The following is a 25,070-nucleotide window of genomic DNA, read 5'->3' as shown; positions in this document are numbered from 1 at the left end:
TGCCATGCCTACCCTTTTATTTTCTCTTGCTCCTTGATCAACAAATAGTAAACAATTCCCAAGAAAAATACTTCTCTGAATCTGTAGTGAAGGTACCTAGAATGCCTGAATGTTACCTTCATATATATCATGAATATTATGGGGTAGGAATAGGACTTAAAAACTGCATGACGCCAGAGCTGAGATCCATTGCCAGGTAAGGCCAGAGGAAAATATTTTAACTTAAAAAAGTTAGATATTTTTACTAATGAAGCTGTCCCAATATCTTCAAAACACATAGTCTCATGAAGATTGAGCTCTGTGACCCACAAGAGACAGGCACTGATGGTGTGACCTTTGTCAGGAAACACTACATCAAAGAAAGGCTTTCACTACCTGAGATGGGAAGTCTTCCCAAATCAGAGAGATTATGCCTCTGGGATTCTGTACTTCACAGGCAGTATTGCAGGGAATATGAAAGGAATGAATAAGGTTTGGAAAACACATGCAGAGCAGAGCCATAATGGCCACTTAAGGAAATGGTGTCCCGCCCACTTCCTCCCAGTGCCCCCAAACCTGGCTGTTTGGAGTGTTGGTTGATAAGGGCTAATAGCTGCTCCCATTCTCCAATGACTTGTCCTATGCCTCATGTTGGAAAGTTATCCTGACTGGGGTGTCTTGTAGCAAATGACTTCCATCTGTTCTAGAGAAAGTGGTGCTTCCAGAAATAGTTACACACACGCAATATGAAGTTCTGTGGATGAGAGGGTAAATTTTCCTACTGATGAAACAGAGAGAACGCTGGAATTCTTGTTGCTTGTCTTATGTTCTCATTATGTTACCTCATTTTCAGCTCAAAATATGGTTTTCCAAATCAAGTCACCCTTAAGTTTGCACTTGGCAAAGAGTTTTCAGGGAAAGGGAATTCAGACTCAAATCATTCTCAGAGACTGACTCCTACTAATTGTGACTTCTCAGATCCTACTGACTTTGAGAAAGACTTATGGGCTGAGGAGAGTTCAAGAGGAACTTAACTGAATCTGAAATGTCAGAAGCTAAATTGTGACCTGGTTCACTACATTGCACCCGTTCACCACATTGCACCCGTTCTCATTTTAATTTCTCGCAGTTGGGCTAGACTCCAGGACAAATTTAGGAGACAAGGCTAAGACAAGAGAGCTCATCAGATCCTTATCCATGCCAGAATGTGACTACAGCCCTTTCTACCCAAGTACAAATTATCAGAGGAAGTTAAGGATGGAAAGAACACCTTCTCCATCTCCACTACTTCAGTTCATTATTATTTATTATTATTACTATTCATTATTACTTAAAGTAAAATTTATTTTAAGTAAAATTCCTTATTACTTAAAGTAAAAGAAGATTTTTTTTTATTTGACTTATATTCCGAAGGCAAGAACTATTATCTCTGGATAAGACTTACTAAGAGAAAGATAAAAAGCCTACTGTTTCAAAGAATTCATCAGTAACTGCGCTCATTTGTGAAATGATATCACTTTAAGAACGCATGTGTGAAGGGCGCCTAAGTGGCTCAATTGGTTTAGCATCCAACTTTGGCTCAGGTCATGATCTCGCAGTTGGTCAGTTCGAGCCCCACATCCCACTCTGTGCTGACAGCCCAGAGCCTAGAGCCTGCTTCGGATTCTGTGTCTGCCTTTCTCTCTCTGTCTCTTCCCCACTTATGCTCACTCTCTCTCTCTCTCTCTAAAAGAAAAAAAATAATAAACATAAAAAAAGAATACATGTGTGAAATACTGTATAATAAGTCATCTCATTTGAAACCAAGGGGAGGTAATTGTCAGGGAATTATCAAACTTCACTTAAATGTCATGAAATTCCTTGTTCCTGGATTCAGGAATGACAAAGGCAAATGCAGTTTTGTTGGTATCTTCTCTGTTCAGGTAGAGATCAGAAAGGACAAAGGTGATTTGACAGCACGACTTCCATCTGAAGAAGAAGCTATAATAGAAGAAGCTATAATCCTGCTTTCTGTCTGTAGCAAAAATGTGGGGTTACAGGACACAGCTCTGTGGGTCCTCCTACTTCCCCAGAGGAGGCCAGGAGAAGATATCTCAGAAGCCTAATTATTCAGCAGCCAAAGGGACCCTGGGGAAGCGTTTTCCTATACAAATAACTTACCAATTAGTCCTAATAGCACTCTTCAAAGATAACATTTGCATCAGGTTCTATATGAAGACCACAGTTGCCTCTGCCCTTAATTCCTGGTGCCCCAGGTAAGGCTGGGGTGACCATGAGAGAATGAGAGGGAGAGAATAGGGAAGAAAATAAAGATTCCTCTTCTTGGAATACTCTTCCTTCAAGTAGATGTTACAAGATGGTGAATAGAGAACTGAGGAAAGCTATGTGTATCCATGGATTGTGTCCAGTGTAACAGATTCTAACAGAAATGTTCCCTAAAAAGAAAAACTCCCTAGAAAATACTGACTCTCTGAGATATGCAGTGCTTTTTTTGTTTTGTCTTGTTTTATTTTTAAATCGTGGGTGCATATACGCATAATCGAGAGATCCAGGTTGCTACCTAGACCTTTTTGGTAGCCCAGGGTTATCAATATTATTTTTCCTACAACAGGAATATTCTTTGGAAGAGGTGGGAAGAGGAAGAGGCTGCTGTTGGGAGTACAGGTGCAGGGCAGGGCCATCATGACATACACAGGTTCTGACATCACATCTTTTCCTCCTCTTCATGCTATTCTCTACATTCAGTTTTCTTTCTCTCATATCTCCCTATGTTGCCTTTCTGTCCTCCCCTTCCTCTTCTTTGTGCTTTTTGCCTTCAGTAATTTGATGAAGTCTCAGTTATAGGACAAAACTCTGTGTGTGTGTTCTTACCTCTATGCCTAACCTTAAGAATTGCCATTCCTTTAAGATTTGGGGTGGTCACAGTGTAAGAGCTCCACTGGGGGTAAGACCCAGTCAGGACTGGTCAGGAATATCCACCTTTGAGAAAATATTAGAGTTTGGAGGGCCTGAGGGTGACCACATATGCAGGGTGTTGGTGAGTTATTGGTCACTCTTAATTGGACATTTGTTTGGTAAAGGCTGTGCTTCGATCAATCAGCTTACACGTTAGCCAATTAGTATATCAGTAAGTAGTATTTGGAAGCCAATGTCAATACATAACTCAGTTTAATGTCAGCTTACCAGCCAGTTGTTGCATCACTGTGTTACAAATAAGACTACTAAAATTTCATTAATGACCGGATAATCTATGTCAAAATGTGTCTTTGCCTCCAGGAAGGCTGATGCATTCCCATAGCAGTCAATAAAGAAAGCAACGTTAGCACTGGATTGAAAATACATCCATGTTTCAATTGGGTGAGTTAATTAGAGCCCCTAGGTCTGAGACGCTAGTAACATGATATAAAAGACAAAACATTTTGCATTAAGTTTTGCGCAGGAGCCTGAGTGATGCAGAAGAGACATATGGGACTTAGCTACAGGGAGAGAGCAAAGTGAGGAATAAGATTTAAACACACACACACACACAAACTGTAAGGGACATAAGAAGGAGGGAATAGGAAGATGACAGGATGGAGATTACATCCAGCTGAATGTTAGGTGCAAGTGCAAGAGAGGCAGAAATCACCAGATGTGCCCAACCACAGCCAAATGAAATGAACTGAACCACGTATATGAGTGGAAAAGTAACTGTGTAATGTTAGCCACTGAGGCTTTATAGGACTTTGCCACGGGGCAATTTGTTTTAGATTGTCTAATTGACACATTAACTTTCATAGATTTTATATATTAGTTTAATAATTAATGCTACTGTTTTCATTTTCGATCGCTGTGCAGCAAATTCCCACAAACAGCTGCTTAACACAAGACTTGTTTATAATACCACAGTCCTGTAGGTCACAGTCTGGTAGGCTTGCCTGGGTCTCTGTTAGGGTGTCATGAAGCTATAGTCAAGGCAGTGGCAGGGCTGGGGTCTTGTATGAAGGTTCTAGGGAAGAATCCACTTCCAAACTAATTCATGTTGTTGGCAGAATATATTTCCTTATGGCGATAAGTCTGATGTCCCTAATTTTTTACAGGCTGTCAGCTGGGATCTCTCTCTGCTCCTAGAAGCTGCCTGAATTCCTCCCTATGTGGTCCCTTACATCTTCCAACTAGCAACTATCTGTCACATTCTTCTCAAACTTTGAAATACTTGGGTTTTCATTCCACCACTAGTCTGTGAAAAATCTTTGTTTTTAAGGGTATGATTAGATTAGGTCCACCCTGTATCTTCTTTAAATAATAGCTTATTTCATTTTAATGACCTAATATGATTACCTCAGGTAGAATTTAGGAATTGAAAAGAAATAGTCACTTCTAAGTTTCCATCTGTTGTCTTCAGCACCAAAAGCAATGCTTCCTTGAAGCAAAAAGTTTAGTAATATAACAGTCCCATGGGGTTAGGAGGTACCTGGACAAGCTTCAGGCACCCCTCTCAGGGGTTTCCTGAGTGAGTTGGTCCTGTGTGGTTGCATAATATACTTACCCACACAAATTATTATAGTGTGAGCTATAATTCAAGTATGTAAGGTATTATCAAGACAGAGCTTATTTTTGTGACAAGACCATGAGGTTTGTGTCCTTAATGCCAAGTCAAGTCCCTCATATAGGTAGGTATCACCAATTCCTATTTGGAGAATCAGTGGACACATATTGTGAATGGTGGATCCAAAATGAAAAGACTGACTTCTTTCCTACACTATAAAATATGTTCACCATAGAGAGGAGAATAAACTAGATGACAGAGACAGAGATGGACAAAGAAACAGATATAGATGGACTGTATTTTAGAGATGGTGGATTAAATACAATGTAGTATTAAAATTACTTTTGACTTTTTCCTTTTTATTCTTTAAAAATTTTTGTTTATTTATTTTTGAGACAGAGAGAGACTGAGCATGAACAGGGGAGGGGCAGAGAGAGAGGGAGACACAGAATCTGAAACAGGCTCCAGGCTCTGAGCCATCAGCCCAGAGCCCGAAGCGGGGCTCAAACTCATGGACGGCGAGATCATGACCTGAGCTGAAGTCAGACGCTTAACCGACTGAGCCACCCAGGCGCCCCTTTTTTAATTCTTTTTAATGTGGCTACTAGAATATGTAAAATCACACATATGGCTCAAATTATATTCCTACTGCACAGGGTTGGTCTAGAGAGAGCTTTTTTGTTTCTTCTCAGGGATCCACCATGTGGTCCAACATCAGTGCTGCCCCTTTTCTACTGACTGGCTTTCCAGGTCTGGGGATATTTCGTCCTTGGATTTCCATCTCTTTCTTTGTCATTTATGTCTCCATACTCCTTGGCAATGGCACCATCCTCTACCTTATCAGAGAAGACCACACTCTCCACCAGCCGATGTACTACTTTGTGGCTCTGTTGGCAGCCACAGACCTTGGAGTGACTTTGACAACAATGCCCACCGTGCTTGGTGTTCTGTGGCTTGGTCACAGGGCAATCAGCCAAGGAGCCTGCTACTTTCAGGCCTATCTAATCCATTCACTCTCTATTGTGGAGTCTGGAGTCTTGCTTGTTATGGCCTATGATCGTTTCATTGCCATCCACAGTCCCCTGAGATACACCTCCATCCTCACCAATGCTAGGGTGGTGAAGATAGGTCTGGGGGTTCTAATGAGGGGATTTATACTTATTGTGCCCGTAATCATCACCCTCTCTGGATTTCCCTACTGTGGATCCCATGTTCTCTCTCATGCTTTCTGCCTACACCAGGATGTGATCAAACTGGCCTGTGCTGACATCACCTTCAATAGACTCTATCCTATAGTGCTGGTCTCATTAACGGGCTTCTTGGACTCTGTGCTTATCCTGATCTCTTATATTCTAATCCTTAATACTGTCATGGGGATTGCCTCAGGTAAGGAGCAGGCTAAGGCTCTAAACACTTGTGTCTCCCATATTAGCTGTGTTCTGGTTTTTTATGTCACTGTTACTGGGTTGACCCTTATTCATCGATTTGGGAAATATGTGCCACATGTAGTTCATATTATCATGAGCTATATTTACTTCCTCTTCCCCCCATTTATGAATCCAATCATCTATAGTATTAAGACCAAGCAGATAAGGAATGGCATCAATCGCCTTCTCTCTTTGCATAGAATTTGATTCTGATCTATTTACCTTAGAGTCTGTCCCCACTGTGGGATGTGTTTCTTGGGAGCATGGACTATACAAAGCCAATGTGGCTCACAGTCAAAGGGACCGGCATTCCTAGCATTTAAATGACACAGGCTCATCACGCTGATTCTTCACCCCTTGCCCCCATCATACTCCCAGGGACATTGACCTTAGTCCTGGTGCTTTGTTTGGTAGGTTGGTTTGCTGTATACTGTCATTTTTTAGTCTGTCAGAATTATTTGTCTTCATGGTTAACTGAGGTCAATGATATTTGAAACGGCTGCAGAGTCTATATGATCATAGGGGAGTAAAATAGCTTGAAAGAGTTTCCCAACACTTTGTGGAAAACAGTTAAAAATTTCTTGTGTGCTTGAGAGTGCATCAGAGATGACAGAGGGTCTTAGAAAACCCTAACGGTACTGCATGGCACTAAAGTGGATCAGAAGGAAATGAGAATAAGATATTCAGACCAAGAGAGGTCTTGCCACCAAAACAACCCATGGCCAAACAAGCGCTTGGATTCCAGCAGTGTCAGCATAGCTAGATGCCCACCATGGATTAATGAGAAGGCTCTGAGTTGATAATATGTGGTGTCTTCAAACTTATGGGCTGACGAATTCAAACCACTGCAATAAAATAAAGTTCCATTTCTTGGACACCTGAAGTTTTGTTCTGTGATATGCACTTCAGAACCTCAACATATGCCTAATGAAAAAGGGATACTAGTCAAGGAAGCATTCCAATATGTATGCAGGGGCAACATTTTGTCTTTTTTTTTTTTTTTTTTTTCTGGATTGAGTGGATGGTAGTGAAATGAACTATTTTCAGGAAATATTGTAATTTTCCAGACTTAAAACACTTAAGATATTTAAGGAAAGCTCTTCCAGGGCTTCCCAGGCATTTTATTCCATACAGGGGTAAACATGATGAGAATCTGTCCATGAGCGATACAGGAAGAGAAGCTATATTTTATTAGTTCATCATGAGGTAAAGAGGGCTAGGGAGAATGGTGTACATTCAGCAAAATTATAGAAAATTGTGTTGGCAAATAAAATGCTAATGTATTCAATCAATAATTAGTCCATGACATACATTTATTTGTTTATTTATTTATTTATTTATTTATTTACTGGAAAAGGAATTGTCAGGATCCCCAGAGTAATTTCCTGTAACCAACAGATTATCTTGTAAAATAATTTATTTCTCCCTTGAAGATGGCTATTTATAAAATAACCTTCGAAAAATCATTGACTTAGGGGCACTTGGGTGGTTCAGTCACTTAAGTGTCCAACTCTTTTTTTTTTTTTATTTTTTTTTAATGTTTATTTATTTTTGAGACAGAGAGAGACAGAACATGAACAGGGGAGGGGCAGAGAGAGAGGGAGACACAGAATCTGAAACAGGCTCCAGGCTCTGAGCTGTCAGCACAGAGCCCGACGCGGGGCTCGAACTCACGGACCATGCGATCATGACCTGAGCCGAAGTCGGACGCTGAACCCACCGAGCCACCCAGGCGCCCCTAGTGTCTAACTCTTGATTTCAGCTCAGGTCATCATCTCACAGTCATGGGATCAAGCCTTGCCTTGGGCTTTGTGTTGACCGTGGCAGAGCCTGCTTGAGATTCTCTCTCTCCCTCTCTCTCTGCCCCTTCTCTGTGTGTGCTCTGTCTTTAAATAAATAAATAAACAACAAAAAAGAAAATCATTGATTTAGACCTTCTATCATTGTTTCCTCTCCTTTTTAAAATTTCTTTAATGTTTATTTATTCTTGAGGGACACAGAGATAGAGTGTGAGTGGGGGAGGAGTAGAGAGAGAGGGAGACCCAGAATCTGAAGAAGCTCCAGGCTCCGAGCTGTCAGCACAGAGCCCGACATGGGGCTTGAACTCACAAGCTCTGAGATCATGACCTGAGCTCAAGTCGGATGCTTAGCTGACTGAGCCACTCAGGCATCCCAGTTTGCTCTCATTCTTAATTCACCTAGCTTTTTTCTTCATTTTAACTAGGTTTTTCCCATTAATTCTATGAAAGAGAAAAGAATAATAAGTCTGTGTAGTCCAAGCAGTTCAAAAATTAAAAATAAAAAATATAAAACAAGAATTTAAAAGCAAGGGAAAAGATACATTTAAAAAAATCAAGACAATGGTGACATAAATAAGTCTAACATAATAAGTATCTCTAATAGAGTGATGCCTAGAAATGAATTCAAATAAAAACAATGAAACAGACAAAGTAATTCCATATTTATACACTATGTAAACAAGATGTAATAAGCATGATCTTTATTTTTATCATCTATCTAAGCAAACACATCTTAAAAATTTAACATTTCATAGAAATAGTTACCAATTTTACTTCACCTTATTATGTATAAAATTATATTCTAACTTTTACAATATATACTTGTTCTCAAACTTGCTCAGATAACATGGATGGAGTATATCTAGAGGTATGGAACACACTATTACATTTAAAAATGCTAAAACTGTAATCATGTAATACCTTTGAATTTAGTAAGTTTATTTATTTGCATCAGTTTATTCTTAGGAAGTATGGAAAATTTGTTGAAATTAAAAAAGCACAGTATGGCAGAAAGAATGTGGTCTTTGAAGAAAAAAGCACCTCTCCTCTTGCCTCCTTCACTTACAACCTTCGTGATCTTTAGTCATTTAATCTCTGAGCCTCATTATCTGTCAGTTAAGGATAACAAAATGCAGGCTATTGTCACTCATATGTCCTATTAATTTTATTAGTATTCTCTTAATATTAGTATCAATAATTAATTATGTTAGTATTAATTACATTAGTTTGCTAAAGCCAAACATCTGAAAATTTTGACCTGTCAACACTCAAATAGGAAGGAAGAACAATTCAGCGAGTAGGAAATCATTAAATATATAATGATTCTTTCATATGATGAAATACATAGCTAATAAGAATAATAATTATATGTTTTAAATAGCTTTTGGAAATGATGCTCCTTCAAGCTTCTCCCTGGGTCACTCCCAATGTCATTTTCTCCTGGGACGACACAGGGTATCCAGTCCACTGACACTTTTATTTCTGATTCCTTCTTGTCTTCATTTGCCTTGACAACCTAGATGGTTTTATTTTCAGTTCTTTGGAGGCTCTTATATCACTATCCTATATGTTTTGTTTGTTTTTTTTTTTTTTTTGCTTGGGTTTATTTAATTTAATTTGATTAATCTATGTTTTTAATGTTTATCTATTTTTGAGAGACAGAGAGAGACAGAGCATGAGCAGGGGAGGGGCAGAGAGAGAAACACAGAATCCAAAGCAGGCTCCAGGCTGTGAGCTGTCAGCACAGAGTCTGACTTGGGGCTTGAACTCATGAACTGTGAGATCATGACCTGAACTAAAGTCAGAAGCTTAACTGACTGAGCCACATAGTGTCCCTGTTTGGATTTATTTTAAATTGATCCTAGACATTTCATTCTTTTATACTCTTCTGAGAAAACTTAACAAAACAAAGCAGAATTAACCCTTATGTAGATCTGAACACTTTCCAGGACTTGTGCCAATATATATATAAGTTAACTTACACAGTTTTGACCATCATTCTTTACTAACATTCACGAAAACTGTTTCAACTACGTCCACCATCCCCATTTTACAGATGAGGAAGCTCCAGTGTTAAAGACACAGAACTTGTAAGAAGTAGCTTTGGGCTCATACCTACGCTCATACTTCAGGGCCCATGCTCTTAATCACTACTTCTAGTAACTTGAAACAGTTTCCAATCTGATCTGATTATTGATGATTCTAAGGTCCTTCCTCCTACTCTCGTATTTGTTTTTTAAACTCAAGATGCACATGTATAACTGCTTAGGAGACATTTTTACCTGACTGCTTATGACACAGAAAGCCCTCAACTGAATGATTCTCTTCATTCTTTCTCCAAATCCAGTATGTAAAACAGTGCTTAGTGCCAAAGAGTCAAATAACAAATAACTGTTGATTACTAAATAAAGTAGATTTCTTCTGTGATCCCTATTTTAATATCTCCACCCAGATAAAATCAGAAATGCAGATACCATCTTTAACAATTCTCTCTCCTTAATCTACTGCCTTCAGTCACCAACCTCTCCTCTTTCTTTTAAAAAAAAATTCTTTTAATGTTTATTTATTTTTGAGAGAGAGAGAGAGAGACAGAGTATGAGCAGGGGAGCGGCAGAGAGAGAGGGAGACAGAATCTGAAGCAGGCTCCAGGCTTTGAGCTGTTAGCACAAAACCCAATGCAGAACTCAAACTCACAAACCATGAGATCATGACCTGAGCCAAAGTCAGGCGCTTACCCTACTGAGCCACCCTGGCACCCCACCAACCTTTCCTCTTTCTAAGCCATACAATCCTTCTCCCTTCCACTTCTATGCAGCCCTACTGACAATACCTCATCACATCCACACCAACACTGTTTCTCTCCTGGATTATTGTAGTTGTATCCTACACTCTCCTCACTCACTCTTTCTCCTTTTCAATGTGTCCTTCACACTTTAACCAAAGTACAATTACAAGAGAGATTATCTGATCTTGACCCCTGCCCCTTTATTTCACATTCATTGCTCTCAGGGTGAAGTCACAACTCCTTACATGATTTGTAAGACCCTACATGATTAGAACCTGATGCACTGTAAGTGCAGAGCCCCATGTGGGGCTCAATCCCATGAACCGCATGATCGTGACCAGAAGCAGAGAGGGCTCAGGTGCAGGAGAAAACAATGGAGAGGAAAGATATGTGGACCTCAAAAGGAAATAATGAAAGGCTTCTTTCCCTCCCCTATATCCACTTAGAATCAAGTTATGCTCTCAGACTGAGCACTTTGGGCTGTTTCTATGGGTGTGTGTGTGTGTGTGTGTGTGTGTGTGTGTGTTGTTACAAGTCTAGGAATCCTATTTACCTAGAAAAACATCATAACCTGAAAATCAGGTTGGTAGATTATCTATATCTTTTCATCATTATGGACCCTGTTGAAACATTAATTGGCAATACTTTGCCAATACAAGCCCCAATACACCACACAGAGATCAAGTCCAGTTATACACTCTGCTGGTGTGTATTGTTAGATTCTTCAGGACAGAGACTGCACTTATTTAATGATTTTCTCAGCATTCAACATAGGTACAGTCAATGATCATGTGGTGTGTGATTACTAATTCTGTGCATATTCAAAATACTCATCTTTCCACTCGTCCCAGATGATGCTAAGGAATGGTGCTTCTACTGCCTGTCTATACCTTCATATGTATGGTGCCCTTTGAGTGAAAATTCATCAGATATTGATAAGACAGGTCCTCCAGAACCTTAGGAAGTCACTAAAGAAAATACATGTTCTGAGTTGGGAACTGCTGCTCAATTTCAAGACCATAGCTTTCCTGTCTCTATCCAGTTCTTCTGCATCTGATGTAATTTTCTCAACATTTGTCAATAAATAAACCTATATGCAGCCAAGCCATGATTTTGGAAATTTTGCTACATAATGTAGGCTTGGGAAGGTGCATGCAGTATGGTGCCAGCCCTGAGGAAACTGTCTATAGTGGCTTCAGTTTGATGACTATATCTTGTGCTCCTAGAACCCTCCCCCCAACCTACTCCTGAATAAGTATCAGAGTCCTCTTTTCATCCTGGGCAGATTTTCTCTTTATTCCAAAGGCTCAGGAACATGTCCTGCTTTTTAAGTTCTTAGAGCTATCACAGATTTCTCTATATCTTGTTATTTTTCTGACCCAAGCCTAGCTATTAAGAGAAATACAGTCTCCTTGTTTCTCAAACATTTTTCTGATCATAAAAATAGTAAGAACTTATGTCCTTGTTGGTCTTGGACATTTCATTATCCATCTTTGAGAAGACCTAATTAATTTTCAAGGAGAAGCTTGCAGTCTGGAAATACAGTTTAATCATTCTGAATTCCTTTCCTTAAATAAATTCAGGACTTTATGGGTTGTTTTTGTTTTTGTTGTTTTTTTTTCCCCCTGTAGAACAGGTATCTCTAATTTACTACCTCTCACAACTACCTTTCTCTGCCTCTTATATATTGGTTTCTCATCCCTGTTTTTAAACCTCAGCAAACTTTCAGGAGTAGAACATTGGTACAATAATAGTCATATAAACCTCTGTATGACTTTATGTGCTTTAATTTTAGGGAACACCTAGGGTTGGTGATTTCTATCTCAATGAGTACCCTGCGCACACAAATGTAACTTCAGAGCATTTTTTTATACAAGAGTTATGTTCTTTGTGAATTGTCCTGATTCTGATTTATTTCTGATACTAAGGACATTTTATGAGGAAGTATTCCACTTCTGAATTTTTGGTAAAGGAAGACTGCAGGATAAAATGTAATAGGTGCTTTATCTGGGGCTGTGTCCACCAAGAAAGTGGATGTAGTAGAAATGACTGACACCTTTAGGCTGTAGGAACATTGTAATGTGACCAGTCCCATGAGCAACAGCTCACCAGATATTAAGCGTCAACGAAACAGGAGCTAAGAGGTAAGAGGAGACATAGAGAAAGAATATGAACATTCAATTATGTCAAAATATTTTGGAAAAACAAGAGAACCAGGGAATTAAGGAGCTATGAAAAAAGTGTATGAGGATATTTGGAAGGAACAAAGAAACCAGCCAGGTAGAAGAATCCAAAAGCACATGTCTCCAAAGATGGAATAAATATGAAATGTTGAGAGCAGTGATTTTCAGATATTACAATGCACCTGAATCACTTAGGGATGGTGATCAAATGCAAATTTTGGTTTAGTGGGTTGGAGGTACAGTCAGTCTAAGGTCACATGTCTAACAAGTCCCTGTGCTTGTTAGTTGTGGCTGGTCTGTGGACCAAGCTTCTGGTAGTCAACCTCCAAAAAGGGATATCTGTTCAAGCAAGAAAGCAATCAGAAGTGATGGTGGTGACTGTGTGTAAATGAAATGCGTGAACGTTTAATTTCAAAAACAAACAAAGCCAAGCTTTTCTGGAAAAAAAAAGTATGTATTTATCATGACTTTGAAAGATAAATGCAAAATCAAAGTTAAATGTGTCCAGAAACTTAGCAAACATAGCAAGAAAGCAACTAAGTAAGATTTTTGGCCACTTGTACTTACTTATCTTTTTGTTGTTGTTATACACTGTTACTGAAGGAAAATATTGAGCATACACACAATAGTAGGGCCTGATATTGTAAGAAAAATGAATGAAAATGTTTCTTTTAATTTGAGAAAATTTTAACTAAAACCTAATTTTTTTTCTAATCAGAGACAGACTAACATTCCTTATCTAACTATAACCTGCAAACCTCCACTATTCATGTGGAGGAAAAGGAAAATACCTGTGGAGTTACATTTATCACACCAATTAATTACCTCCAAGTATGAAGATTGTGACTGAGGCTTCTGTAATAAAATACCACTAAAATGTCCAGGTTCCTGGTTTAAAGGTTTCTAGAAAGTTGCTCTCCATCTGTGGACATACTATGTGGCCCAATATTAGAGCTGGCCCCTTTTGCTGACTGGCTCCCCAGGTCTGGAAGCTGCTCATCACTGGATCTCCGTCCCCTTCTCTGCTGTCTACATCTCTGTGCTTCTTGGCAATGACACCATCCTCTGCCTCATCAAGGATGACCACAGCCTCTATGAACCCATGTATTATTTCCTTGCCATGCTGGCAGGCACAGATCTGATGGTGACATTGATCACGATGCCAACTGTGATGGGTGTCTTGTGGATGAATCACTGGAAGATGAGCCACAGAGCCTGCTTCCTGCAGGCCTACTTCATTCACTCCCTTTTCATCATGGAATCAGGTATCTTACTTGCCATGGCCTATGACCATTTTATTGCCGCCCACAATCCCTTGAAATACACTTCCATTCTCACCAATACTCGTGTTGTAACTTTAGGGATGGGAGCTTTTATGAGGGGTTTCATATCCATCATCCCTGTAATCCTGCAGCTTTTTCTCATTTCCATATTGCCACTCTCATGTTCTCTCCCATGCTTTCTGTCTTCATCAAGAAGTCATGAAACTGGCCTGTGCTGACATAACTTCCAATAGACTTTACTCTGTAAATTTGGTTCTTTTAACAATCTTCCTAGATTCTCTGATCACCCTTTTTTCCTATACCCTAATTCTTAAGACTGTCATGGGCATAGCCTCTGGTTAAGAGAGAACCAAGGCCCTCAATACTTGTATCTCCCACAATGGCTCTGTTCTCATCTTCTATGTCACTGTGGTTGGTCCGTCATTCATCCACGGGTTTGGGAAGAATGTGCCACCAGTGGTCCACGTAATAATGAGCTATTTCTATTTCCTCTTCCCTCCTTTAATGAATCCTGTCATCTATAGCATCAAGACCAAGCAAATTTAATATGGTTTTCTCTGTCTTCTATCCAAACATAGATTTGGAAGTTAAACTCTGAGGTGGGTGATTGCCCAGAGCAGATGGTAGGGATCTGACGTTTCTCTGAACAGAGGGCTGTGGAATTCCACTAAGTCTTAAAAGCCTCTATTTTTTTAAAGATACAATGCCGGGGCGCCTGGGTGGCGCAGTCGGTTGGGCGTCCGACTTCAGCCAGGTCACGATCTCGCGGTCCGTGAGTTCGAGCCCCGCGTCGGGCTCTGGGCTGTTGGCTCAGAGCCTGGAGCCTGTTTCCGATTCTGTGTCTCCCTCTCTCTCTGCCCCTCCCCCATTCATGCTCTGTCTCTCTCTGTCCCAAAAATAAATAAACGTTGGAAAAAAAAAAAAGATACAATGCCATTTAGGAAGCTTATCAGCCCTTGAATTTATAGATTTGCCACTTGTTAAGTTTAGGAGTTGATTTGTTTCCTTGTCATTCTGTGTTCTTCTCTTTAAGTTCTAAGTAGAGGATAGAAAAAGTTTTAATCTGTCTGGAAAATTAAGTACAGTTCTGATATTGTGGTTTTTGTACATGCAATTAATTTTCATGTTAAAAAGCATCAACAATTTGTGGTAGCCATTTGCATGGCTTACTTTGGACTTCTCTGATCATTTCTTTTGTCATTTTCCTATTAGGGAGTTCATAATTTTGTAATTTATTTGTGGGAACTAATTATAAATGAACCTAGTGAGCCATTTATACTGCAAATATATCCCAGTTTCTATTTGTCTTTTTATGTATAGAATTTAAAATTTTATATACACAAATAACTTCATTTTTATTCACTTTATTGAGATTCCGGGGCCATATGATAAAGACCTCCTTGATTCCAGGTTTTTAAATATGTTTTCTCATTTTTTGCATAGTTTTTTTGGTATATTCTGTTTTATAATAGGTTAATATTTGGAGAAAATTAAGAAGTTTAAATCAGTCCTCATTGATTCTGTTTTCAAGGTGGTAACAGTAATATTCAGTCATTTGTTTGGCTGATATTTTAAGGCATGAGACAGGAATGATGCTAAACAAAAATGGTTTAACTACAAGGAAATCAATACAAAACATTGCCTGATCTAGATCCAACCCACTGGGGGGGGGGGGGGAGTCAAAAGTCAAAGAAGCCTAAATTTAAGATTATCTCTGTGACTAGTGAAAACATGTAAAGGAAGAATTATTTTGAGAGTGTGTGTCCCAAAAAGGATCACATCCAGACTGAGGTAAAGGAAAGGTTCCTTGAGGAGTGTGTCTTCAACTGAGACTTGAGGGTGGGTTAGAAATTAGCTTGTGAAAATAGACAGGAAATAGTATGTGAGGAGGCTGTCATTGGAATGGATCATGGAAACTTCTGGGAATGTGGCTAACTCAAAGAGAGCAATAGCTCTCGCGAGAGGGCAGACAGGGAAAAGGTCAAATCAGTAGCATCCTGTTGGCAATGGCTAGGATTTGGGTGTCTACTCAGAGAGTTACAAGAAGCTACTGAATATATCTAAGTGAGAGTGTGACATGATTTCAGTGATGTTTGCAACTTATATACTCAGGTATGATGTAGATTTCAGTAAGGCAAGAGGCGCACAAGAAAATAAAAAAGATACTGTGACAATTTCAGACAGGGAGAGATACCAGCAGTTAAAATTATTAAAGTGAAGATAAATTTAGTGGATAAATATAAGATATATTTAGGATCTAAAATTAGTAGAATTTTAGAAAAACATATGAAAGAAAAGTTTGGGAAGAAACAAATATAAAATCTGTGAGTGTCATTAACTCCCAAAATGATTGCTGATTCTGCATAAAATCCATCTTTGAAAAATATTGTGGGAATTTGAGGATGAGTAGGAATCCAAATAATGAAGTTTGACCTATTAAAACAACCAAAGGAAATATCTATGTTGTAGCACTGAGCTTTTAAGAGAGGACAGTAGGAGACACACAGAGAGAGAGAGGGAGACACAGAACCTGAAACAGGCTCCAGGCTCTGAGCTGTCAGCACAGAGCCCCACAAGGGGCTCGAACCCATAAACTGTGAGATCATGACCTGAGCCGAAGTCGGACGCTCAACCGACTGAGCCACCCAGGTGCCCCAAAACAATTTTTTTTTCAACATTTATTTTTTGGGACAGAGAGAGAGAGACAGAGCATGAATGGGGGAGGGGCAGAGAGAGAGGGAGACACAGAATCGGAAACAGGCTCCAGGCTCTGAGCCATAAGCCCAGAGCCTGACGCGGGGCTCGAACTCACGGACCGCGAGATCGTGACCTGGCTGAAGTCGGACGCTTAACCGACTGCGCCACCTAGGCGCCCCCCAAAACAATTTTTAATATGTGTATCTTTTTGCCTAATTGCAAATGATCACACTAAAAGGTAGGCCTGTATGAGCATTTGCTGAAAGGTAAGAAGATACAGGACAATAAAAACAAACCGAAGCAGTTGACACATAGAAGAAGCTCATAGAACACATGGGTCTTTGCATTCTCACCCAGGGAGAAAAAAAATGATAGCTCAGCATGTCTACCCAGTGATGTTCACTGGAGTGTGCCCAAGAAGAAAAATACGAGCCATTTCCAAATCAGTAGCCCAGACAAAATAATCAAGATGAGATAATACATAAGTTACGATAGGAAACAGTGGGTTAGAGATGGAGAATCAGATGCAGATACAAACATGAAAATCAAGAATTGATACCTCTGGGAGCAAACAGTAAGGATACATTAGAAAATGAAAAGTTTGTTTGTTTGGTTTTGTTTTTACAAGGGCTTAAATAAGTTACCATAGGGCTGGGGCATAGTTTCTCATATTTCTGGCCACAGATTTCTTTAGGGGACCACTGGAACTGAAAATGTTGACACTTAAATGCACCTGGAGATTAGCTCCTCGAGTTAGATTTTAAGAACAAGTGCAAAAAATCATTTTTTTCTAACTTTATTTTTTAATTTTTTATCATTTCATTATTTTTTCCTTTTTTTAAGTTTATTTTGAGAGAGGCAGAGCACGAGCAAGGGAGGAGCAGAGAGAAAGAGAGAGAGAGAGAGGTTGAATCCCAAGCAGTCAGCATAGGGCTTGATGTGGGGCTCAATCCCACAAACCATGAGACTGTGAAACTATGACCTGAGCTGAAATCAAGCATTGGAAGCTCAACTGAATGGGCCACGCAGGTGCCCTATTATTTTTTTCATCATGATAAGTGTACTCTTTAATCCCCACCCTCTATTACCCTCATCTTCCCACCCACCTCCCCTCTGGTAACCATCACTTTGTTCCTTATAGTTAAGAGCCCGTTTCTTCATTTCTCTCTTTTTTTTCCCTTTGCTCATTTGTTTAGTTTCTTAAATTCCATATAAGAATGAGATGATAGGGTATATGTCTTTATCCTACTGGCTTATTGCACTTAGGCTTATACTCTCTAGATCCATCCGTGTTGTTGCAAATGGAAAGATTTTATTCTTTTTTAATGGCTGAATAATATTCCACTGTGTATATATAAACCAGTTTGAGTGTCTGACATTGGCTCAGGTCATAATCTCATGGTTCCTGAGTTCGAGCCTTGCATCAGGCTGTCTGCTGTCAGTGCAAAACCTGCTTCAGATTCTCTGTCTCTTCAGATGCCCCTGTCTCTGCCCCTCCCCCTGTTCACTTTCTCTCTCTCTCTCTCTTTCAAAAATAAATAAATGTTAAAAAAACTTTTTAAAAAAGGCTAAAAGTTTAACCATTATCATTCTTTTTGATACCGATACTTATGCCAATTTATCTTTAAGAATAAAGAAAACGGGGCATCTGGGTGGCTCAGTCAGTTAAGCGTTCAACTTCAGCTCGGGTCATGATCTCACAGTTCAAGAGTTTGAGCCCCATGTCAGGCTCTGTGCTGACAGCTTGGAGCCTGGAGCCTGCTTCGGATTCTGTGTCTCCCTCTCTCTCTTCCCCTCCCCTGCTCAACCTCTATCTCTCTGTCTCTGTCTCTCTCTCAAAAATAAACAAACAAAAAGAATAGAGAAAACTTATTAAAAAAATGGTATGCTATGGTAGATAGCGTGGCCTTTGATAAAACAGCAGCTTTACTCCTGTCTCCTTCTTTGACAATGTTTGTGACCTTGAGCTGATCACTGAATCTCTGAGCCATGGTTACGTCATTTAGCCATTAGGAATAACAAAATGCGCCTCCTAAGAGTTTTTCTCCAAGGATTTCAGAGAGTATATCATGCTACTGGCATGCATATGTATATGTATTTTAATTTTATCATATATAATAAATATAAGACAGTTTTATTACTATTAACATTATTGACATTAACAAAAATGAATAACAATATTTGGACAATTATTACTCAAAATTTAGGAAGAAGAATAATCAGAAAGTGGGAGATTATCAAATATGATTCTGTTATGTGATGCAGTATGTAGCTAATAAGAAGATTATTACAAAGAATGTGAAATACCTTTGAAAATGATGACACTCCTTCCAGCTTTCTCCTTTGATTATTCCCAATATAGCATTCCCCTGAAAAAATTGAGACCTCCAGAACATTATCTTTTCTTTTCCCATACCTTCTATTTTCATTTACTTCGTCCCTTAGCTTGAGTCTATGGTCTGGCTCTTCAGAGACTCGTCAATATTGTATATTCTTTTGCCTCATTTTCAATCCATGCAGGGCTCTTCACCCTTCTGGAAAGGGAAAAAAAATAAAACTACCTTTTATCGAGGTCTTAATATTTGCCATGATTTGTGCTAAACATCAATGTAAAGTAACTCATTTAATATCACTCTTAGGTGTATTTATTAAATTTTCACAACAATTCTTTTCACAGACCTATCATCCTCATTCTACAGTGAGGAAGCTAAGGTCCTGAGTAGAGACATATATAACTGCCTAGGAGACCATCTCTGCCTCACTGCTTACAGACACAGAATGCCCTAAACTGGATGGATTCCTTTTATCCCTTTTTCCAAATCTAGTGTGTAAAACATTGTTTAGCACAAAAGAATCAATCAAAAAACAACTGTTGATTAATGAACAGAATCATTCTATTTCTGTGATCCCTGTTAGTAAATGAAATCACCCTTTATCAGCTAAAATCAGAAATGCAGAGGTCATTATTCACTATTCTTTCTCCTTAATCTACCACATACAGTGTAACACATACAACCGATCACTAAGTTCTAGTCTTTTTTTTTAGTGTTTATTTATTTTTGAGAGAGAGAGAGAGAGCATGAGCAGGGGAGGGGCAGAGGGAGAGGGAGAGGGAGGTACAGATTGTGAAGCAGGCTCCAGGCTCTGAACTGTCAGCACCGAGCCTGATGTGGGGCTCAAACCCATGAACCGCAAGATCATGACCAGAGCCAAAGTTGGACCGTCAACTGAGTCATCCAGGTGCCCCTCTATTCCTTCTAAGTCACAGAATCTCTCTTTCATCCACTTTTATCCGACTCTACTGATAACACCCCATAACATCCACACCAACACATTTATCACATGGATTACTGTAGCTTGATTCTCCTTACTTGTTCTACCTCTTTTCTAATGTGCTCCTCATACCTTTAACCAGATTACCTGATTATAAGTGTGGCCCTATCACTGATTTCATACTTATGTCATTTGGGTAAAGTCGAAACTCCTTACATGAATTGTAAGACCCTATGTGATCAGAACCTGCTACCACAGTTTCATTTTGTGTTAAGCTTTCTTTCATGAATTGTTCCAGAGATGCTATAATTCTTAGTATAAATTTAATATAATTTTTTTGCTTAAATTCATCATATTTTTTCTTAGCCCATGACTAGTGCTCATGTTTTTCTTTGGTTGGTTTGGTTTTTGTTTATTTCTCTGCATGGAATTAGTGTCCTATCTTATAAAAAATACTATATTCCTTACTCTTCTATTATTCAATTCTCAGCTTAAATACCACTCTAAGAACTTTCCCCAGATCCTTAAGATAACCTTCTATGTGCTCTCCCTAGCACAGTTATATTGATACGGTAATGATAGTGTTTTGTAAATTTGTGGCACATATTTTCTTTCTTGTCCCCGCTAGATTTTTAAGTTCTGTTAATGAAAAGAACATGTTTGTCACCTTGGCCCCATCACAAAATGAGCAATGGTAAGTGAAGTAATTTTAAAATACAATATAAAACATCTTTCATTCACCTTGCTGTTCCCAAATCTGTTGAGGTTCCTGTGAATTAGAACTGATTTCTCCAAAGAAACAAAAAAAAAAAAAAAAAGAGAGAAAAATGCAATTGGAATTCACAAATTCTAGGAGTAACAAAGGCACTTATGACTCCTTTGACCTTTGAGATAGACAATAGGAGGACATGCATAAATGCTGGTGTTGGGGATGTTGGGGTCATATAACCAAGCCCTGGCATCCCCACAAGGGCAGTATTTAAGTTTCCAGTTTTCCTAACACATCCTTAGGGAAATGCATGAAAAGCCTGGCTGGGGACAAGTAGAATGGCCCAGCTACTATCAAAAAAAAAAAAAAAAAAAAAAAAAAAAAAAAAAAGAAGAAAGGAACAAGGAAAAATCAAAGAATCTCCCAAGGGGCTGAAAAGGTGAAACTCTGGGGAGGTGATTTCTACAAACAGAAAGTCTTTAACCTGGACTCTTCAAAGGTTTTTTGAGAAGGTAGGTCTGGAATAAGTCCTCAAATAAGATAGAAAGAAGTAACCATTCCAGCAATTAGAGTGTGTAGTGTGTGAGTGCCAGGAACAGAAATATGGAATGAATTCTTGCCCTTCTGATGTTAAATGCGGTCCAGAGAAGACAGAAAGAATTTGCAGGGGCCTGCATCAAAGACATATCCCACCTGGGGTGAGCAACAGAATAGCAGAGACTCCCTTTGGACAAATGTATCACAGCAGGTTTGAAGTTTTTAATGGGGGACCCATGGATGGGCTGCAAGAAACTGAATGTATTTGGACGAAGTGTGACAATGTCTGCTCTTGGCCATTTTTTTCCAACAAGGGCTTCTGACTTTTGTAAGAATTCCATAGAATGCTGAATTTCAATTTCAAAACAGAACAAAGTTTTCTAATAACAAAAAAATACTCTATCATAATTGCAAATATAAAATTAAGTCAAGTTTAAATATATCAAGTATATCGATGTATTTACAATCAAACCAAGAGGCAGTGTAACTAAGCAATGTGATTATCCGTGTGTATACATTTGCCTTCTGCTTCTTCTTCCTTTTTTTTAACCTTTATTGCTTCAAACATTTTCTAGCATATACATATGGTGTGGCCTAATGTTTTAAACATTTTTTAATTGAGAAAATGTTAAGCATTAACCTACTATTATATATAAGTTAAGAAAAAAGTAGATTCTTCTCCTTTAGTATAGCCTAGAAATCTCTAGTGCTCTGCTAAGAGAAAATCATTGTAAAAACATATATATACAAATTAATTATCCTAAGTGTAAAGATTGTGATTGAGGCTGCTGTAATATATTCCCATGAGGAGGTAGTGAAAACTAAAAAATCTGGAATTCTGGGTTCATAGCTTCCATAAATTTGCTCTCTAACTGTGGACATACTATGTGGCCCAATATTAGTGCTGCCCCCTTTTTGCTGACTGGCTTCCCAGGTCTGGAAGCTGCTCATCACTGGATCTCCATCCCCTTCTTTGCTGTCTACATCTCTGTGCTTCTTGGCAATGGTACTCTCCTCTACCTCATCAAGGATGACCACAGCCTCCATGAACCCATGTATTATTTCCTTGCCATGCTGGCAGGCACAGATCTGATGGTGACATTGACCACGATGCCAACTGTGATGGGTGTTTTGTGGATGAATCACCGGCAGATGAGCCATGGAGCCTGCTTCTTGCAGGCCTACTTCATTCACTCCCTTTCCATTGTGGAATCTGGTGTCTTGCTTGCCATGGCCTATGACCGATTCATCGCCATCCGCACCCCTCTGAGGTATAACTCCATTCTTACCAATTCCCGGGTGATGAAGGTAGGCCTGGGGGTACTAATGAGGGGCTTTTTATCCCTTGTGCCCCCAATCGTGCCACTCTATTGGTTCCCATATTGCCGTTCCCATGTTCTTTCCCATGCCTTTTGCCTCCACCAAGATGTCATGAAACTTGCTTGTGCTGATATTACATTTAATAGTGTATATCCAGTTATTCTGGTTGCTTTGACTTTCTTCCTAGATGCTCTGATTATTCTCTTCTCTTATATTTTAATCTTGAAGACAGTTATGGGCATCGCTTCTGGAGAAGAGCGAGCTAAGGCCCTTAACACCTGTGCCTCCCATATTAGCTGTGTTCTGGTCTTTTATATTACTGTGATTGGCCTGACCTTCATCCACAGGTTTGGGAAACATGCACCACGTGTGATCCACATTACCATGAGCTATGTCTACTTTCTCTTTCCTCCATTCATGAACCCCATTATATATAGCATCAAGACCAAGCAAATTCAGAGAAACATCATTTGCCTATTTTCTATGCATAGGAGAGCTTGAGGTTTTATTTCAGAATCTTGGGAACTCCAGGACTCCTGGACCTTTTCATAATTGGAAGGGACCTGAATTTTATACCTAATCTTCTTTTATCAGTGTTAGCTGAAATTTTAATTATTACATAAAGCTACAAACTTAGTTGAACAGGAATGCAATGAATATATATATAGAGAGAGTAATAAAAGTATATACGTATACGTATATACGTATACCTATATATATCTATATATCTATATATTTATATATCTGTATATCTACATCTGTATCTATATATCTAATCTATATATCTATATCTGTATAGGTATAGATATGGAGAAAGAATATAAGGTGGTATAATTTGTAAGTGAAAATTTAGACAAATACTCTAATAAGCAGAGAATATAGGGTAACTCCAATTCTATACCAATAACAAGTACAAGTTGTATTTCAGGCAAGGTCAAATAAATGTCCAGCCTGGATCAACCATAGCCTATACAAGGAAGGTCTTCATTTGGAGCTCCATTTTGTGGCCTGACACAAAAATGAACTAGACATATGTATTGAGGACCATAGAAGTCTACTATACCTCATAATTACTATATTGCAGAACATGATTTGCTTTTCCAGTGATAATGTGTCATTTATGAAGCTTTGCCCTAGACTCTCCCTGAGTTCATGAATTTACCATTAAATAATTTCATGAAATGATCTGTTTTCTTTTTATCTAGTGTTTTCTCTAAATGCTGGATAAATGAAAACACTTTTGATCAGTCTGATAATCTTAATATAGTCTGGTATTATAGATTTTGTGTTTTCAATTAGTTTTTTTATTGTTATAAAACATAAAAATTTTTGGTTTGCTGCAGCCATTTGCGAGTCTCATTTTAGATTTGTCAGATCCAAATTTTTTTTTGGCTAATTTTCACTTTTTCTCATTGATTTGTAGGAGTTCATTGTGTATTATCCCCCAATGTTTTATTTATATTATAAATATTTTTCCAGTTTTGTTTGTCTTTCAGGTACATAATTTAAAAGCTTATGTGTAAATAATTCTATAACTTACTTTATCTCTTGAAATAGAAGGGCCATACTTCCAGAAGTCTTCCTGTTTCCAGGTTTACTTATGTCTGTTCTTATACTTTTACATAATTTATTTTCACAGATCTTATATGAAAGATCTGTGTTTGGAGGAGGGTACAGAATTTAAATCAGTCCTCATTTGTCTGTTTTCATGGGAGTAACGGTAATATTGAATTACTTATTTGGCTGATTTTTTAAAGGCATGAATATGGGACAGGAACTTTGCTAAGCAAAACTGATGTAATGGCAACAAAATAGACATATAAAACGCTTTCACTCCTAGAATTTTTAAACAATTGGAGAGTCAAAATTCAAATAAACCCAAATTGGAAATAAATTTTGTGACTAATAAGAAAGTTCTTTGAAACTGTGGGTCTCAAAAGAGACCACATTCAGTCTTGAGGTCAAAGTAAGTTTCCCTGGGAAAGTAGCCATCAGTTGAGATCTCAAAAAAAAAAAAAAAAAAGTTAGAAAATGACTAGTGAAAACAGGAGTGAGAATATTCTAAGAAGATGATAGTATGTGTGGATACTTCTGGTGGGATAGATTATGGAATAAACCAGATTGATAGCATGGCTATTTGAAGAGGGTGATTACTTTGAAGGAAAGTTGAAGATAGAAGAGGAGGCCAGATCTCAAAGCACCTGTTGCCCATAGTGAGGGTTTGAGTAGCTACTCAAAGAGATGTGGAAATCTACTTAAGGAAGTAGCGTGATTTCATTGAGGTTTTAAAGTCATTATTGCAGCATTATGTATGAAATGGATTTGAAGTAGCAGGAGACAAACAGAAGAACCAACAGGAGGATATTGGAGGAGTTTGAGGAAGAGATAATAGTTCATTTTAAGAAAGTGGAGATGTAAGGTAGTGGAATGATATGAGACATATTTGTAATCTACATTTAATAAGATTAATAGGTTTTTTAGAAAAGCAGAAAGAAGGAAGTCTTGGGAGCAAGCAAAGATAACCTTAAGTTCTGTCTTATGCTATCTGAA

The 25,070-nt window shown here is 38.6% G+C and overlaps 2 protein-coding genes and 1 pseudogene across 2 annotated transcripts; all 3 read left to right on the top strand.

Annotated features, from left to right (window-relative positions):
- The first annotated feature begins 5,208 nt into the window (after window positions 1-5,208).
- LOC123602497 (olfactory receptor 51B2-like) lies at window positions 5,209-6,141 on the top strand. Its single transcript, XM_045486981.1, has one exon. It carries the CDS (start codon window positions 5,209-5,211, stop codon window positions 6,139-6,141), a length of 933 nt encoding a protein of 310 aa, XP_045342937.1.
- Window positions 6,142-13,636: 7,495 nt separating this feature from the next.
- LOC123602496 lies at window positions 13,637-14,530 on the top strand (annotated as a pseudogene).
- A 7,555-nt stretch (window positions 14,531-22,085) lies between these two features.
- LOC123602495 (olfactory receptor 51B2-like) lies at window positions 22,086-23,021 on the top strand. Its single transcript, XM_045486979.1, has one exon. The coding sequence runs from the start codon at window positions 22,086-22,088 to the stop codon at window positions 23,019-23,021; it is 936 nt and encodes a 311-aa protein (XP_045342935.1).
- The last annotated feature ends 2,049 nt before the right edge of the window (window positions 23,022-25,070 follow it).

This window comes from Leopardus geoffroyi, chromosome D1 (assembly GCF_018350155.1).
Source record: "Leopardus geoffroyi isolate Oge1 chromosome D1, O.geoffroyi_Oge1_pat1.0, whole genome shotgun sequence".
Classification (NCBI taxonomy): Eukaryota; Metazoa; Chordata; class Mammalia; order Carnivora; family Felidae; genus Leopardus; species Leopardus geoffroyi.
This window is presented reverse-complemented; position numbering and strand designations above follow the sequence as displayed.

Bases quoted from the DNA above. Each gene is read 5' to 3' on its own strand.
- LOC123602497 (XM_045486981.1), top strand. From the start codon at position 5,209: ATGTGGTCCAACATCAGTGCTGCCCCTTTTCTACTGACTGGCTTTCCA.
- LOC123602495 (XM_045486979.1), top strand. From the start codon at position 22,086: ATGTGGCCCAATATTAGTGCTGCCCCCTTTTTGCTGACTGGCTTCCCA.